The sequence below is a fragment of the Saccopteryx leptura genome, chromosome 7, assembly GCF_036850995.1.
Source record: "Saccopteryx leptura isolate mSacLep1 chromosome 7, mSacLep1_pri_phased_curated, whole genome shotgun sequence".
NCBI lineage: Eukaryota > Metazoa > Chordata > Mammalia > Chiroptera > Emballonuridae > Saccopteryx > Saccopteryx leptura.
The window spans coordinates 119,095,980-119,111,978 of NC_089509.1; the positions used below are offsets into that span (position 1 = coordinate 119,095,980).

Here is a 15,999-nt window from a genome sequence, read left to right on the forward strand (position 1 = left end):
GTGTTTGCTCTTCCGCAGGGGCGTGTCTGTCTGGCCTGCTGTCTGCTGCTGTGGAATTTTAATGTGTCCAAGTCCCTTTCGGGGTGGGCGAGGAGCTGCCCTGCTGTCCCTGGCTGCGTGTCTGCAGCCCCGTGGAGGGAGCTGGGGCCTCATGGTCTCACTGCAGGTGACCCGCCAGGCTTCCGCTGGTGTAGCTCAGGGGTCCCCAAACTTTTTACACAGGGGGCCAGTTCACTGTCCCTCAGACCGTTGGAGGGCCGGACTATAAAAAAAAAAAACTATGAACAAATCCCTATGCACACTGCACATGTCTTATTTTAAAGTAAAAAAACAAAAGGGGGAACAAATACAATATTTAAAATAAAGAACAAGTAAATTTAAATCAACAAACTGACCAGTATTTCAATGGGAACTATGGGCCTGCTTTTGGCTAATGAGATGGTTAATGTCCGGTTCCATATTTGTCACTGCTAGCCGGAACAAGTGATATGACGCGCTTCCAGAGCCGTGACGCGTGCGTCCTGCGTCACTGGGAGTACTACTGTACGTGAGCGACACCGAGCTTTGAGGAGCCGCCACATACAGGACTCCAGGAGCACAGGATGCGGAGTAGCTGTAGCTGCTCCCGGTGTAGCTGCTGGAGCTGTGATGTTTGTGCCGAGCACCTAGGCCTGAGGTTCAGAGTCCCCTCTGAGGAGTCAACTTCAGAGCCCTCGATCTTTTGACTTAAGAAGATAAAAGGGACAAAGGCCCCTTGCTCGGTCGCTGCTTTAAAAAGTCCAGTCTGCTGACAGGCGACGCAGCTCAGCAGGGAAGAGCCAGTGGTCTGCGCTGCTCTCTTTAGCGGGCTAATGAAATCAGATTTGCATTTAGCTTATAGGTTTTCTAAAAATCCTTGGTTATTTTTTAAAATAAATTGAAAACGTATGGGGGAAGTAGAGGTCTTTCCCGCCCTTGCCCCAGACCCTCTCCCCAGGCCGACACAGGTGTGCGGTGGGCGTGGCTCAAGAGCTCCTGTCGCCCTGTTGCTCCGCTCCGCAGCACTTTGTTTTGAGACCCTCTGGCCTTGAGATCTAGTTTATTCATTGCACTGATGACTGGCCTTTCATTGTTTATGAATTCCTTTACTGGTGGACATTCAGGTCTCTGCAGCCGTTCGCTGTACAACCAGTGCTCAGTGAGCGCCCTGCGTGTCCCCTGAGCCGCGGTCAGCACGTGTTTCCTGCGCAGGGCCGGGCAGTAAGCCCTGCAGGCTCCGAGCTGCGCCGTCTCTGGTCCAGCTGCCAGCCCTGCTGCTGCGACCCGTGAGCAAGCAGCCCGCACAGACTGCAGAAGCCAGGGCGTGTGGCTGTGAGCCGATGACACTTGTGCACTCCGGGCCAGCCTGGGACTGTGCCAGGGCACAGCTGCCCCTTCCTCTTTAGAGCGGCTGTGGCCGCTTTCTTTGCCTGTGGGTGAAGGCTGGGCACACATCTGCACCAGCCACAGCCGCCCTCGGAGGCAGCCTGGCCTCCACAGTCCCTTTAGCCCACCTCCACCCCACGCCTGTCCCCCATCCCCACCGCCTGCCCCCCACCCCGCCCCGTCCCGGATACTGCTCACTCGTCGTCTGTCACCACATCTTAGCGTTTCCCAGACCTGTGTATGAGTGGGAATGTGGTCTGCGATGCAGGCCTTTTGGTCTGGCTTTTACTCGTCCGGATGATTGCGAGGTGTATCCGTGTCACAGCATGGATGACAGTTCTCTCCTTCCCACTGCTGACCAGTATTCCGCTGTGGACGTACGCCGTAGTTTCTCCGCACACCTGTGGACACACACTCGGGCCTGCTGCAGGTGATCCTGTGGTGAACGTTCACGGACGCACTGCCGTCCCTCTGGGTAAACTCTGCCAGCAGAACTGCAGGGTCATCTGGCAAATGTGTGCTTACCGTTTTAAGGAATGCCAAACTTTTCCTAATGGCTCTGCCACTTTGCATTCGTATTGGCAGTGCGTGAGGGCTCTGGTTCCTCCACGTCCCTGCCAATACCTGGTGTGGTCGGTCAGCATTTTAGTTTTAATTTGTTGCGGTTTACTTTTCATTTCCTTAATGGCTGATGGTCGCTCTGTCCACTGCTGGCTGCTGGTCGCTCTGTCCACTGCTGGCTGCTGGCTCCTCGTCCACGCTTGTGCTGTTGAGACCTGATGCCACCCGCTGTCCTTGTCTTCTCACTGATCCTTCCCATCTCTGACCACATCAGCTTCTTAGTGGGTAGACCCCATTTTCTTATTTCTTTTTGAGTTTCTTTTGGCAGTTAATATTTGTATCAGTGAGGACTAAAGTCACCTGTGAGTGAAGGGGAAAGATCTGGAACAGTAGTGGCTTGCATGAGGTAGAAGGCGCTTTAGCTTTAGCTCGTGCCTCAGTCGGAGTGGCAGTGACCAGATCCTCCTGCTCTTTCCTCCACCCTCCGGACCGCTGTTCCTCCGGGCCCCTCCTGGACCCAGGTGGCTGCTCCCGTTCCAGCCTTCAGGACTGGATTCCAGCCAGAAGGAAGGAAGAAAAGGGAAGCAGGAGAAGGGCACCCCCTTCTCTTTCAGGCTGTTTCCTGGGGGCTGTGCCCACCGCTTCCACTTACACTGCGTTGGCCAGATCTTTGTCACGGAGGGAACCAGGAAGTGAAATCTTTATTCCCTGCACCGCTGGCTTGGCTAACAATCAGGGGTTCCATTAACACAGACGAGAACCTGCCAGATTCTCCTGCCGCCTGGCACGCTCAGGAGATGGTAATGTTTGCAAGGCACATGGGGAACGGAGGAGGCTGCCTGCGGGCTGGGAGCCAAGGGTTTCTGGGACACGCGTGTCTGCCACATGTGGGCTGCGCTCGGTGGCGGGCAGTTCCGGAGATCAGAACGGGGCCGACCAGCGTTTCTCGAGGACATCCCGCATCTCCGTCGCCTTCACAGTCACGGTGTGAAGGTGTTGGGCGTTGGCTTTATGGTTTTAAAAATAGATCTTTAGTTTTCCTTTTCTTCCAGAAATGTCATCTTTTCCCCCCTTGATGAGATTTCTAAAAAAGCTGTTGAAATGGGCCCTCTGGCAAAGCATCAGCTTTCAATTTTCGTAGGTACCCATTTGTGCCGTTTTCTGTTTTTCCTGTTTTTTTAGATGCTTACTTTTTCTCGCCTCATGTAAAACTTAGCTTATTTATTTTTAGTGTTTATCATTTAAAAAGTTAATATATCTAAGACTATACATTTCTCTTTAAGCATGCTGTATCCCTGAATTTTAAACTCCTTGAATAATTAATGGTAAATATAATTTCTTGAATTAGTATGAAGTCCTTTGTTGTTATTTCTTTTAAACACATGGGCTATTTAGGAGTCTGCTTTTTAACTTTCAAATAGAAAGGTTTTTAGAGTCTTCGTATTTACAGTATCTGGTGTGATTGCACATTCAGGGACTGTGGTCTGTGTGATGCTGATTATTTGGAACTGAGCCTTTCTCTGCGGCCCAGCCGTGGTTGGTGGTGGCTGGTGCTCGTGGAGCGGTTCTCCTCTCTGCGCTCCGGGCGGGCTTGGTGCTGCGCGGACTTCCCGGGGAGGCGAGGGTAGCGTCCTCAGAACGGGGCTGTAGCTGCCGAGTAGTATTGGTTTATCCAAGTTAATTATACGAGTTGCCTATCTTCTCTATCTCATTTCAGAATTCAAATAGTGTTTTCTCTGCTTTTTGTGTAAGTTATAGTGTGCCCGTGGTCTTGGTACTTTTTACTTTTTTTGGAGGGACCTCTCCCCCCCCAACGCTAAGGAAATACATATTTGTAATCTGGGCATCTTTCCAGCCTGTCTTTGAAGTTGTGTTGGAAGAAAAGCCATTTCTTATTGTGCTAATGGATTGAATAGTACATTATAGAATAAATATGTGAATCAGACTGCTTTGAGCATTTTTTTCATTATTCTGACTTATTTGTTCTCTTTTCAGGAGGAAATATTAAACTTTGTTAATAGTAAGATATTAGTGCATGCCAATATTTTTTCTTGAGATTTATGAAGCTTTTGAAAAATAACCAGAAAGGTACTTTTTATTCGTGTTTCTTGTGCTTAAAAATGCTCATGTTTTAAACCGTATAAATAAAGATGCTTCAGAGTTATAGCCAGCAGTTTCAAAGAGAGTTCTCTCTAAGGTACTATGTGAAGATTTTCTCTTTTCTATTTTTGTAAATTAAAAAAAATTACTGATTTGAGAGAGAGAGAGAGAAACAGCAGTTTGTTCCATTTATTCACACATTCATTGGTTGATTCTTGGATGTGCCCTGACCAGGGACTGAACCCACAACCTTGGTGTGTCGGGACGATGCCCTGCTAAGCCACCCGTTCAGGACTCTCCTGATTTATCAGTCTCCTTTTTTATTTTATTTTTTTTAGCTTTTTTTCATGTTATTATGTTCTAATTGAACGTAAATTTCAGCTACTTATTTTTTTAGATTCAATTCTTTATTTTGAAATAGAGTATTTCCCTGTTGTAGGTTTTTTTCTCTTTCCGTTCAGTTCAGGTTTCTGTGATTTTCCTCGTCACCTCCTTGGTGGTATAAACCAGTGGTTTTCAACCCTTTTTTACTTGGGGACTGGTGGGAATAAGAGAATTATTTTGGGGACCACTAAGGCAGACATCACCCTGGGCATAAGCGAATTCAGCTGAGATTGTTGGGTCTATAATCTTCACACGACATCAGGGTGGCTGACTCTTTAGTGTTCCAGCACGAAATTTCCATGGTCCAGCGGGTGGAAAACACGGCTGTAAACAGTACGCCTTGTGGGGGTGCTGGTGCTCCTGCCCCTCTTCAGACGAGAACTTGGCCTCTGTGTGCTGGGGGGCCTGCACGTCTGTGTCACTGCCTCCTCTGTGGGAGTGCACTCGGCCGGTGTGGCAACCAGTGTCCATGGAGCTGTGGGGGCTGTTTGCAAGAGCCTCTGTCCAAATGCCTTGTGGTAGAGTGATCTTACCATACACGGTATACTTGTTGTAATAACTAGTTATAGCGAAGGTAGCTAAAGTCTTAGGGAGTCAGCGGTTTCACCCTCACTCTTTCATTTTGTGGATTTAAATAGAACTTTAAATGACCATTTTGGTAGCTAGATGGTGCAATTTCAACACAGATACTTTCACCCTGTTAGAAAAATGCTATTCAGAATACCTTCTTGCCTGACCTGTGGTGGTGCAGTGGATAAAGCACCAACCTGGGATGCTGAGGTCGCCAGTTCGAAACCCTGGGCTTGCCTGGTCAAGGCACATAGGGGAGTTGATGCTTCCTGCTCCTCCTGTTCTATCTCTTTTCTCTCTCTTTTTCTCTCTCTCTCTCTCACTAAAACTGAATTTAAAAAAAATACCTCCTTTACTGAAATTTTGCACCTGATAAAAGTATTTTAAGTTTGGATGAAAGGGAACAAATGCTATGATATTTCTTCACTAGTGAGACTTGAACAGCTGAACTGTGGAACCACTGATTGATTTCAGTCCTAAACAGTTATTTTTATTTATTTATTCATGTTAGGAAATAAGGTGGTAGTTTTCTGTTCCCAAGTAATGCAGGCTCTTCCAGTGCACGCAGTCTGGGGCGTTCAGGCTTAGGGTATAAAATCCTCACCACCAAATTATCAACAGTAGCACTTAAAATAAGTACATCTATGTGCATTGGTATATTTTAGATGATGAAAATCGTTTGGAAACCATGAAATCATTACACGTATATGAACTTTGTGAAGGTGGTCACGAGTAAGTAGGCTTCCTGAATGTGGACAAAGGTGATGTGGGTAGAATGTCAGAGGACTGTTACCTGGAAAAAAAAAAATGTGGCTTAAGGAAATTGGATAATGAAAATGTGATTAGCCACATAGTCTTATAAACATTTGCAAAGGGAATGGTCATCTTCTGTTTAATATATTTAGTGAATGATAATGTGATGAGTGAAGATATTTTCACTCAAAACTTACACTTAAAAATTCATATATTATGTTTATCACTTCTAGATTTTAGTCACTTTTGGCTGATAATCATTTTGGCCTTAACTCTGTCAGCACCCTATCTGTGCTTTGCATAACCAATACCTGTAGTTTGATGGACTTAGACAGCCTGAGCCCCCGTAGGTGTGAACTTGGTTACTGAGTACTGTAGAGCCTGGTGTGTAACTGTGTTAACTGTGACACGTTAATGAATGTTGGGGTGGAGGTCTGCCTTGTACCAGCCCCAGGTGAAGATCAGTTGGTGAGAATGAGAATGCAGGCTGGGGTTAGTCGACTGGCTGTACCCAGGGGGTGAAACCCCGTGAGGAGAGTGCTGGTGGTCTGGACAGCAGTCGCTAGGAAGACAGACGGACCGGTCATGGGTTCCTGGGGCTGCAGCCGTCCAGTGTGCGGCCACAGCAGGCGCAGAGGAGGCGCTGCCCCGACGGGGGACTCGCAGACGCCGGAGAGCTTTAGAGAGTGCCCACTGAGAGACACCAGGACATTTTGTTTTTTAAAAGAACACTAGAAATCGGGTCTTACAAGGGGGGCCTTGCAAACACTTCCGCCCTGGCGCAGTCCGGCTTGGCTGTCCTCGCACGAAGCAGTGTCGCTGTGCTGCCCCCAGGGGGGCCGTGGTTCAGCCGGTGACAGTGGCTAGCAGAACCTGGCAGCTTCCGCCTCCCGGCCCTGTGCTCCCGCGGGCAGTCTCGGTCTTGCCCGTGCTCGGAGGACGGCGGCACCACTTCCTGCCCAGGAAATAGAGGTCCCGGGAGTCTGAGCACGGACCTAGGTCCCAGCTCCTGTCCGGCTCCGGGCTGCGTGGGGACATCAGTGCAGCTCAGTCACCAGAAGCCTCATGCAGTTTGGGACGCAGCACCTGTCACACGTGGAGCAGCTTGTTTCCAGAACTGTTTTAACCCTGAAATCCCATATTTCTTTGGCTTCACTTGAAACAATGAAATTTACTTCCTGGTAATTTTTTTTCTTACTCTTCTCTAGTTATTTTTGTCCTTTCTGAGACATATTCACTTGAGTCCATTGCTTTGAGAAACATTTTTATTTTTCTAGTTCCCATCTCCTCGTTGTTCCTGTATGGTTACATTTTTTTTTTTTTTCCTGAGAGGAGAGAGAGAGGAAGAGAGATGAGAAGCATCAACTTGGAGTTGTGGCACCTTAGTTGTGCATTGATTACTTTCCATATTTGCCTTGACCGGGGGCTCCAGCCGAGCCAGTAATCCCTTATTCAAGCCAGTGATATTGAGGCTCAAGCCAGAGACTGTGGGATCAAGTTGATGATCCCATTCTCAAGCTGTGACCTCGTGCTCAAACTGGTGAGCCTGCACTCAAGCCGGCAACCCTGCGCTCGAGCTGGCCACCTTGGGGTTTCAAACCTGGGTCCTTAGCGTCCCAGGTCGGTGCTCTGTCCACTGCACCACCACTGGTCAGGCCCTGTGTGATCTCTTCTGACTTGAAAAGCAGCTTCCCGTGAAGGCCTGTTGCTGGAGGAATGCGGCCTGGCTAAATGAGTTAGGGTTTCTTGGGTTTAATTGACTGAGTAGAACGGGCCCAGAGGGACTGAGGTGGACCAGCTAGTGGCTATTGGTCACCCGTTGCTGACATCACTCCCCAGTACGTGACTGGGTCACCTGTACAAACAAGGGTGTTGTGCGGCACTGGGATGGTCCCCACCTGGGAAGCACAGCCCCTCCTGTCTAGGCCACCGGCTCCCAGCTGCCCAGAGCAGCACCCAGCCCTCGGCCGCACGCAGCCATGTGCAGCCTCAGCTCTGGTGGGAAACCGCGTGTCGGCTTTTCCGGCCTTCCCGTTCGCGGCCTCGGCAGCTTGAAAGAGCACAGCGGTCACTTGGTCGCAGGTCCCGAGTTTGGCAACTCCGCTGTTTCCTCGCAGTTGCGTGCGGGCCCCGCCTCTGGGGCAGGACTCACCGGACCTGAGGCTGAGCCTTCTTGCCGCATCCTGCATGTTGTCACCGGGCACACATGGATTTGGCCCGTTACTGCTGGTCCTCCCTGGGCTCTCGATCAGAGAGGTGTCTGCCCTGCTTCTCCTCTGCTGGTCGCTCCTGCCCTCTCCCTCCTGGTGTTTTGTGGGGCTCCCCATAAAACCGTCTGAGCGCGATGTTTCTTTTGTGGAAAAATTTAAACTGCCTTTATTTTTGTATGAACTAGGGAGTGTTCAGGCTTTCTGTTTCTTCTTTAGTCAGTTCCAGTTGTCAGGTTTTTTTCCTTTAATTTTCAAGTTCATGGTCTTGATAGAATTATGTTCAATATTGGCTCTATTTATTGTTTTATTTCTGTTTTTATTAATTATACTACTTATTAGTGATTTTTTTTCTTTTAAAAATTAGTTTTTCCGGCCCTGGCCAGTTGGCTCAGTGGTACAGCGTCGGCCTGGCGTGTAGGAGTCCCAGGTTCGATTCCCAGCCAGGGCACACAGGAGAAGTGCCCATCTGCTTCTCCACCCCTCCCCCTCTCCTTCCTCTCTATCTCTCTCTTTCCCTTCTGCAGCCAAGGCTCCACTGGAGCAAAGTTGGCCCGGGCGCTGAGGATGGCTCTGTGGCCTCTGCCTCAGGTGCTAGAATGGCTCTGATTGCAACAGAGCGACGCCCAGGATGGGCAGAGCATCGCCCCCTGGTGGGCATGCCGGGTGGATCCCGGTCGGGCGCATGCGGGAGTCTGTCTGACTGCCTCCCCATTTCCAATTTAAGCAAAAATACAAAAAATTAAAAAAAAAATCAGTTTTTCCAGAAATTTGTTTATCTTATTAAATCACCAACTTTTGGCTTTGTTGATTTTCTCTTTTGTATCTTTCATTTTAATGATATCTCCAATTTTTAATTTTTTTCTTTTATTCTGTGTTTTCTCTGAAAGAACAAGTCGTGGTTAGGAATTATTAAAGCATGTATTTTGTCATATAATTGTTGGTGAAATAGACTATATTCTGGGATTGAAAACTGTTTCCTAGAAGACAAGTGTCTCGTCTGTTTCCTTTAATCGTCAGTGTGCCTCCCTCATTTCTGCAGCCACATCTGGTGAAGAGTCAGTTGTTTCAGTTAAAAAAAACAAAGCCCAAGTAAATGTAGTATCCATTAAACGAGGCTCAATTATCTTATTTTTAACGAAAAAATGATTCTCGTGCCCAATAAATAAAATCTCCAGGCAGGGTGCTGTCTTTAAGAGTGGGGGTCCCATGCCCAGCTCAGCCTTCCCCCTGGTGGAGAGGCACAGGGGCCGGAGGGCCTGCCTGGAGCGGTCAGCGCCCCGTCGCAGCAGTGGGTGTGGGCACTGAATGGGAATGTGACCCCACTGGGGTACTCTGGAGGTTCTAGCCAGTCCCAAGAGAGACGAGGTTTAATTCTGGAAGGGAGGCAGGGTCACCATATTTGAAGATGACAACAGTTGATCAAGTAAATCAACCCCCGGAGTTAAAAGCGTGAGAAAACAACGTGTAAGAGGGCCAGTGGGAAACCGACAGAGGTCACCGTCTGCCCGTGGGTCGGTCATCAGCTGTGGGAACCAGTGTCCCTGCAGACACAGAACAGGACCCCCTGGGGCCTGTGGGCTTTTAACGAGGCGCTTCTAGTCACTGTTGACTGAGAAGCTGAGGAATTTTACCAAGAAGTACAAAAGACCTGGGAAAACATCAAGACATTGTGTGTTCATGGACGGAAAATGCAGTATTATAGAGATGTTCATTTCTCTCAAGTTAACCTATCGGTTTAATGTAATTCTAATACGTATTCAATGGAGGCTTTAGAACTTGACAGAGAATATTCTAAAGTTCATCTGAAAGATGAATATGTGAGAAGAGCCTTCCATAAAAAGGTTTGAAAGGACCAGGTGAAGCCAGTAATGTCACATTCTTAACTTACCTTCATCACTGTAGGTAGAGAGGGAGCGTTTCAGCTGAGAAGTTGAGTCTGCATTCCCTGCTGCCTGCCTGCTTTGTCAGTGTGCTTTATGATCGGTTCTCAGTGTAATAAGATGATTATCAAGTGTTTCCGCTTTTCAGGTCAAGGAGAAAGGCTGGTCTGTGTACTGTCTTCTCTGTTCTGGGCACTGACTTTGCTTCAGCCACATGGACCTCTGGTCTCAGGTCAAGCCCCCTACGCTTACCCCACCCAGACGTCCAGGACAGCTCCTCCTTGGTCCTTTTCAGGGGCCGTAGCTGTTTGGAGAAGTAGCTGACATTCAGTGATCTGTACCAGCTGCTAGGAGGCTCCTTCTTTGCCTTTATACTGAGAGGTCTGAGACTGTGGTCAAGGTTCATGTTCCCATCTGACAGTTCTGCTGGTCTGGTGCCACGTGTTAAAAGCTCTATTTCCTTAATTGAATTGCTTTTATACTTTGTCAAGAATCATTTGGCATATCTGTGAGGCTGTTTCTGGACCCCTTTCCTGTCTCGTTAGTCTGTGTGTCTGTCCTGCCGATAGCACACTCTTGATGACGGCAGCTCTAGCCCAGGTCCTGAAACCGGGTGGGCTGATTTCTCCTCCTCCTCCTTCACTTCCTGAGTGGTCCAGCCACTGCTTCAGCTTTCTCTGAGTACTTCAGCTGGGTGCTGTGGGCCACGCCCTCCAGGTCCCCACGGGTGACCTCCATCAGTCCGGGTGCAGCACATCGCCCATTTCCCCTTTTGTGGGACCCTTTCCTCCTCTTGCCTGGTGAGCTGGGTTTCAGGGTTCCCTGAGATGGGAGAGGGCGCAGTGAGGGGCAGGTCCTCGTCCACTGCTACACTTGGGAAAGTTTTTGCCCCTCAGCTTCTCTTACCATGATTGCAGCAAGTGTCTGGTCTTTTGGGAAATAAAATCTTACCATCTAGAATGGGCCCCAGAGACAGCCTTCCAGGTAAGAACCTCTCTACCCTTTTCTTTTTTTTTTCTCTTTTTTTTTGTGACAGACAGAGAGAGGGACAGATAGGGACAGACAGGCAGGAAGGGAGAGAGATAAGAAGCATCAGTTCTTTGTTGCGGCTCCTTAGTCTCCTTAGTTGTTCACTGATTGCTTTCTCATATGTGCCTTGACCGGGAGGCTACAGCAGAGCAAGTGACCCCTTGCTCAAGCCAACAACCTTGGGCTCAAGCCAGCGACCTTAGGACACCGAACCTGGGTCCTCCGCGTCCCAGTCCGATGCTCTGTTCACTTTGCCCCACCTGGTCAGGCAGACCCCTCTACCATTTGAGAAGGAAGGGACTCTCCCGGACACTGCTTATATGTCACAGAGTGCTGTTTTTTTCAGGGCTGCTGCTGGCCGGAGACTCATGGTCACAGGAGCGAACACTCACGTGTCCTGGTGGCTCTGAGCCAGCACTGCCCCACACCTGAGCCGTACTGCCTCCAGACTGAGGCTGTTTCTCCATATTTTCCCCCCAACTGTAGGAGAAGGCGCTTGTCTTTGAGTCAGCCTGGAAGAAGGAGAAAGACATCGTTTCCAAGGAGATAGAGAAGCTGCGCATGTCCATCCAGACGCTGTGCAAGAGCGCGCTGCCCCTGGGCAGGATCATGAACTACCTCCAGGAAGACGTGGACGCCATGCAGAAGGAGCTGCAGCTGTGGCATAGCGAGAACAAGCAGCACACCGAGGCCCTGCAGCAGGAGCAGAGGTGGGGGTGGCAGACAGGGTGGGGCAGGCCAGGGCCAGGGTGTGGCCAGGTGGGTGGGCGGGGCCAGGCCCAGGGCGTGGTCAGGGTGGAGTTGGGGCAGGTCCAGGGCGTGGTCAGGTGGGTGGGCGTGGCTAGGCGGAGTTCAGGTGGGGCAGGGCGAGGGACCCCCAAGTCTGCAGGGCTGGGCCCTCCCTGTCGTCTTCCTTCCTCCTTGCTGGCAGAGTGTGCTTTTCTTTGTATCAGTGAGAACAGATTTGGAGCTAATATTCATGCATAAAACAGTTTAGACATTCACAAGTTCAGATACCATGTTTTCTTATATTTCATCAAAATTCCTAAAGTTTTATAATTGTTTGTAGTTCAAAAGTATTTTAATTATTTACTCTAAATAAATGCTGGTGAACCCATTTTGAAGTTGCTACTGTAAAAGAAACAATAGCCGTTAAAAAGATTTATTTTAGAGAAATGTTTGCTATATAATCAGTGAATCTAGGATGCATATATCAACTATTAACTGTTCTTTCAGAAAACACTTGATTTGACTCAATTACTTATTTTAAGCCCATGCAATATAAAGCTATATTATAATGGGGTCCCAGTCTTTATTAGTCTGCTTATTCTTAAAAAGGCCCTTATGTATTAAAGTGCACAGCCTGACAGAGGTCAGATAGTCACTGAGAACTTGAGGTGTCTCTTTCAGCCTGACTCAGGCTCCCTGCTGTCCGGAAGCCAAGCGCACCTGCGAGGCCTTCCTGAGCCGGAAAGGCTTAAAGTGAGCAGGCGGTTATTAATTTATGTGGAAACAGCTTTGAGCATTCCCAGACCCCCAGAGTAACCTGTCAAACATACCAAATAACACGGAAAACCTAAAGTAACACTAACATATAGTAGAATCAGGAATGACATGATAAGTACCACACTTTGTGTGCACACAAGTCCACTCCAGCAAGAGCTGCCATTTTATCCGTTACTGGTGCCGACTACACCGTTTGCTACTAGCAGAACCAGAACAGTGACTCAGCTTCTCTGTGTGTGTAAATAGTGTGGATGCTGGACGCAGGCACGTTCGACACACACGCAGTGTCGTCTGTCATTCACCGTGGTCCAGCACTTACTTAGGTCCAGTTGTATTCCAAGCTGAGCACCTGTCTAAGCTCTGAGGCCGTCCTGAGAGCTCAGGACCCGTCCTGCCAGCGGCGGCAGAGTCCGTGGAGCTGAGGCGCTGACGCTCACATGCAGCTGGCAGCTCGGCCGCTGGCACCGAGGGCTGAGGGCCCCCTGGGCCCCGTGCTGCTGCCTGTGCAAAGCACATGGTGACTGCTGCTTTCGCTTTTGGCCTTTTTTTCCCCTATAAAAGTGAAAATCCTCTTGGGATTTCTTTCAGTTAGTGGAAACAGTTACTAATGCAGGTGCATTCAAAAAACGAAGTGTCATACCATGAACTTTCCAAAAGTGGGGGGCGCCTGGAACGGGTTAGCACTTGTGAGCTTTGATTTCAGGTGTTAAAACGATCGTCACAGACATTTCCTCCTTAAAGGCCCCATTTGCTCTGGGGCAGGGTGGTTGAATCCTCGCTCTGCTTTGCTTTGTTGTCATGAGCTCAGAAACCGAAAGGGAGAGGCTGATTCTGAGCAAGGCTCCCCCTTGTTCCTGGAGTGACCCCAGTGTCTGACCCGGTAGTGAAGGCTCGGAGGGGCCCCAGAGGGTCCTCTTGAAGCTGGGCGAGCCTGCCCAGGGGGTGGGGCTTCTCCACCAGTGAAGGTGGGGCACGTGCGGGCGTCCCGTGGCGCTTCCTGGTGCTGATGGCCTTGCTGCCCGCCTCCCTGCCAGCCCAGGGTGCTCAGTGACACCTGTAGTTTAAGGAATAGCAGACCTCGTTGTATAAATTTCATGTTCGACTTCACTTCTGGTTGTGGTGGGGGTGGTGAAGATCAGTAGATTTTCCCAGGGGTGAAGGATTAGTCTCTTCAAGTCCTTCTTGAGTACATTTCTATTTTTACCCTTTTTCTTTGGGTGAAATAAGCACTTTGGTTGTCTTTGAGGTTTTATTTTTATAATTTATTTTTGATTTTTCATTGATTTGACAGAGTGAGAGAGCGGGAGAGGGGAGGGGGAGAGAGAGAGAAGCATGAGCTCGTCTCGGGCAGCTGTTCTGTTCAGTTGTGCGCTCACTGGCTGGCCCCCCTGCGTGCCTGACCGGGTCGAGCGGGCAGCCTCTGGCGCCCTGGGCTGACCTTTCTCCACGGAGCCCCGGCCAGCGCCTGTAGTGTGTTCATGAAGAAGCGAACCTCAGAGGAGACTGGACACTTAGGAGCGCCTGGTTTTGTTCCCACCAGTGTCACCAGCTCCGCGGTGGAGCCCCTGAAGGCGGAGCTGGCGGAGCTGGAGCAGCTGATCAAAGACCAGCAGGACAAGATCTGCGCCGTGAAGGCCAACATCCTGAAGAACGAAGAGAAAATCCAGAAAATGGTGTATGGTATTAATGTGAGTTCCAGAAGGTGAGAGCCCAGGACGCTCAGGGGGGTGAATCCTCCTCAGTCTGACAATAAAAGGGAGCTCGGAGCAGAGGGACTGTTCTGTGTGCAGAGGGCACCTTTCCTCCCGGCCTCCTCGCCGGCCGGTTGTAAACGGCTCCTGCAGACGCCGTGTGGGGGTGTCTGCGAGCCTGTTCGCTGTGTCTGCGGAGCCTGGGCGCTTAGTTCTGGTCCAGAGTGCTCCCGCCCCGCGCACCGAACCGAACCGAACCGAACCGTCGCGGTGGGCTTGTCCTGGGTCTAGTGAGCACTCCGCAAGTCAGGCACTGAGCAGAGGCTGTGTCCTCTCTGAGGCACTGAGAGTGACCGAGGTCTGCTCGCAATTGGGTTATAGTTTGAGTTCCTTTCCGCCCAAAAAGGGTTCATTTCAACCTGTATCTTTGTAAAGGCACATAAGAACGTTTTTAAAACCTCCTTATAATGAGTGTAATTTTCCTTATGTAATTTTCTTATTGGTCCCTATTACTATTCTTGTGTTTCTCACTCTTAAAAGTTCATAAATTTAAGAAGGTGATTTCAGTATGGCCTTCATGGCACTGTGTGGACGTGAGGTTGTCCCGGCCACCCCTACTGCTTTCTTTCCCAGGTGGGTGCTTGTGTGGCTCCGCGGCGGCCTTGCTCTCCGTGGCCCACCTGGCACGCCGCCCTCCCTCGCCCAGGTGGTGCACCCCGCACCCTGCACCCCGCACCCCGCACCCCGCGGGCAGGTCCTCTAGGGAAACTGAGAAAGGACAACTTAAAAGGAAGCACCAATTCACAAACTTTTTTTGATGTTACCATTTAGGGGGGTATTTTTTTACATGGTTTCTATTTAGTTTTCACTTACATATAAAACTGTACGTACTGACGTCTTCAAGTTTGTATATAAAGCATTTCATTGTTCCGGGATACACATTCCGTACGTAGGTCCTGATACTTTTATTTCTAGGTGTTGCATTTATTACTAAAACCACAGAGGGCCATGTCAAGTGTTAGAATTGCCTGAGGAGGTTTTGTTTTTATAAAGGTTAGCACAAATGGTACAGTTTAGTTTTTCTGAGTATGATTTTCAAAATAAATCTTTTACTACGGTGGTTATAGGATTTTCTAAGCTGAATACATTGAAGATCAAATTACTAAGATCTGCCATTTTGAAACATTGGTCTTTTTCTCCTTTCTTAAAGCGCACCGTAACATTCTGTTTGATCAGATTATACCAAATACTTTATGGAGGAGGGGAAACATCATAGTTAACTAACCTGTCACATACTGGTAATCTGTTTTCTACTGCATTGAATGACTTAGCCACAACCCTGAACAGCCCTGTTTTGCTTCAAGTTAAGATGTCTACTTTTTTATGAATTTGTATGTATGACTACAATTTTTTGTGTTGCAGAAAATTACATACATTGTATGTGGATAAATTTTTATATGAAGTAGCCTATCAAATTGTATCATAAAATTTATTTTTTTCTTTTATACATAGATCATTAAAATAATCATATTTTTTCTACACGTGTATGGGTTTTCCAATTCAGTTCACACCTGGAAAAATTTATTTATAAGCGTTGGGATTTTTTTTTTTTAATTTTTGAATGGGCATTTTGTTGTCCTTTGAAGAAAGTTCAGGGAAATCTATGTTTATATTCATATGGGGGTAATTGTCCATTTTCTGTATACATTGAAGTTTTATAAGACAGGAAAGCATTTATCAAATTTTAATATCATTCGTGAAGTTTTAAAAAGTCTCTGAATGTAATTATTACTGTATTTTATAGACAGATCCTGGTGTTACTTATTATTTTGATAAAATATACAAATGGCATTATTAAATGCTTTCTCTACTTTAGTTTATAAGTTTTTAGGAAGTACTGGAGTCATAGTT

General features: G+C 48.4%; 1 protein-coding gene across 4 annotated transcripts in view; it reads left to right on the forward strand.

Moving 5' to 3' along the window:
• Positions 1 to 15,685, forward strand: part of TRAF3IP1 (TRAF3 interacting protein 1) — a 46,174-nt gene extending 30,489 nt beyond the window's left edge. For 2 of the 4 annotated variants that reach the window (XM_066345749.1, XM_066345748.1), the window contains exons 13-14: positions 11,378 to 11,601; positions 13,938 to 15,685. In XM_066345749.1, the coding sequence (XP_066201846.1) occupies positions 11,378 to 11,601; positions 13,938 to 14,103 (390 nt within the window). In that variant the 3' untranslated portion in view covers positions 14,104 to 15,685. The remainder of the gene's footprint in view (positions 1 to 11,377; positions 11,602 to 13,937) is intronic. The other 2 variants (XM_066345746.1, XM_066345745.1) reach the window with 1 other exon arrangement.
• The last annotated feature ends 314 nt before the right edge of the window (positions 15,686 to 15,999 follow it).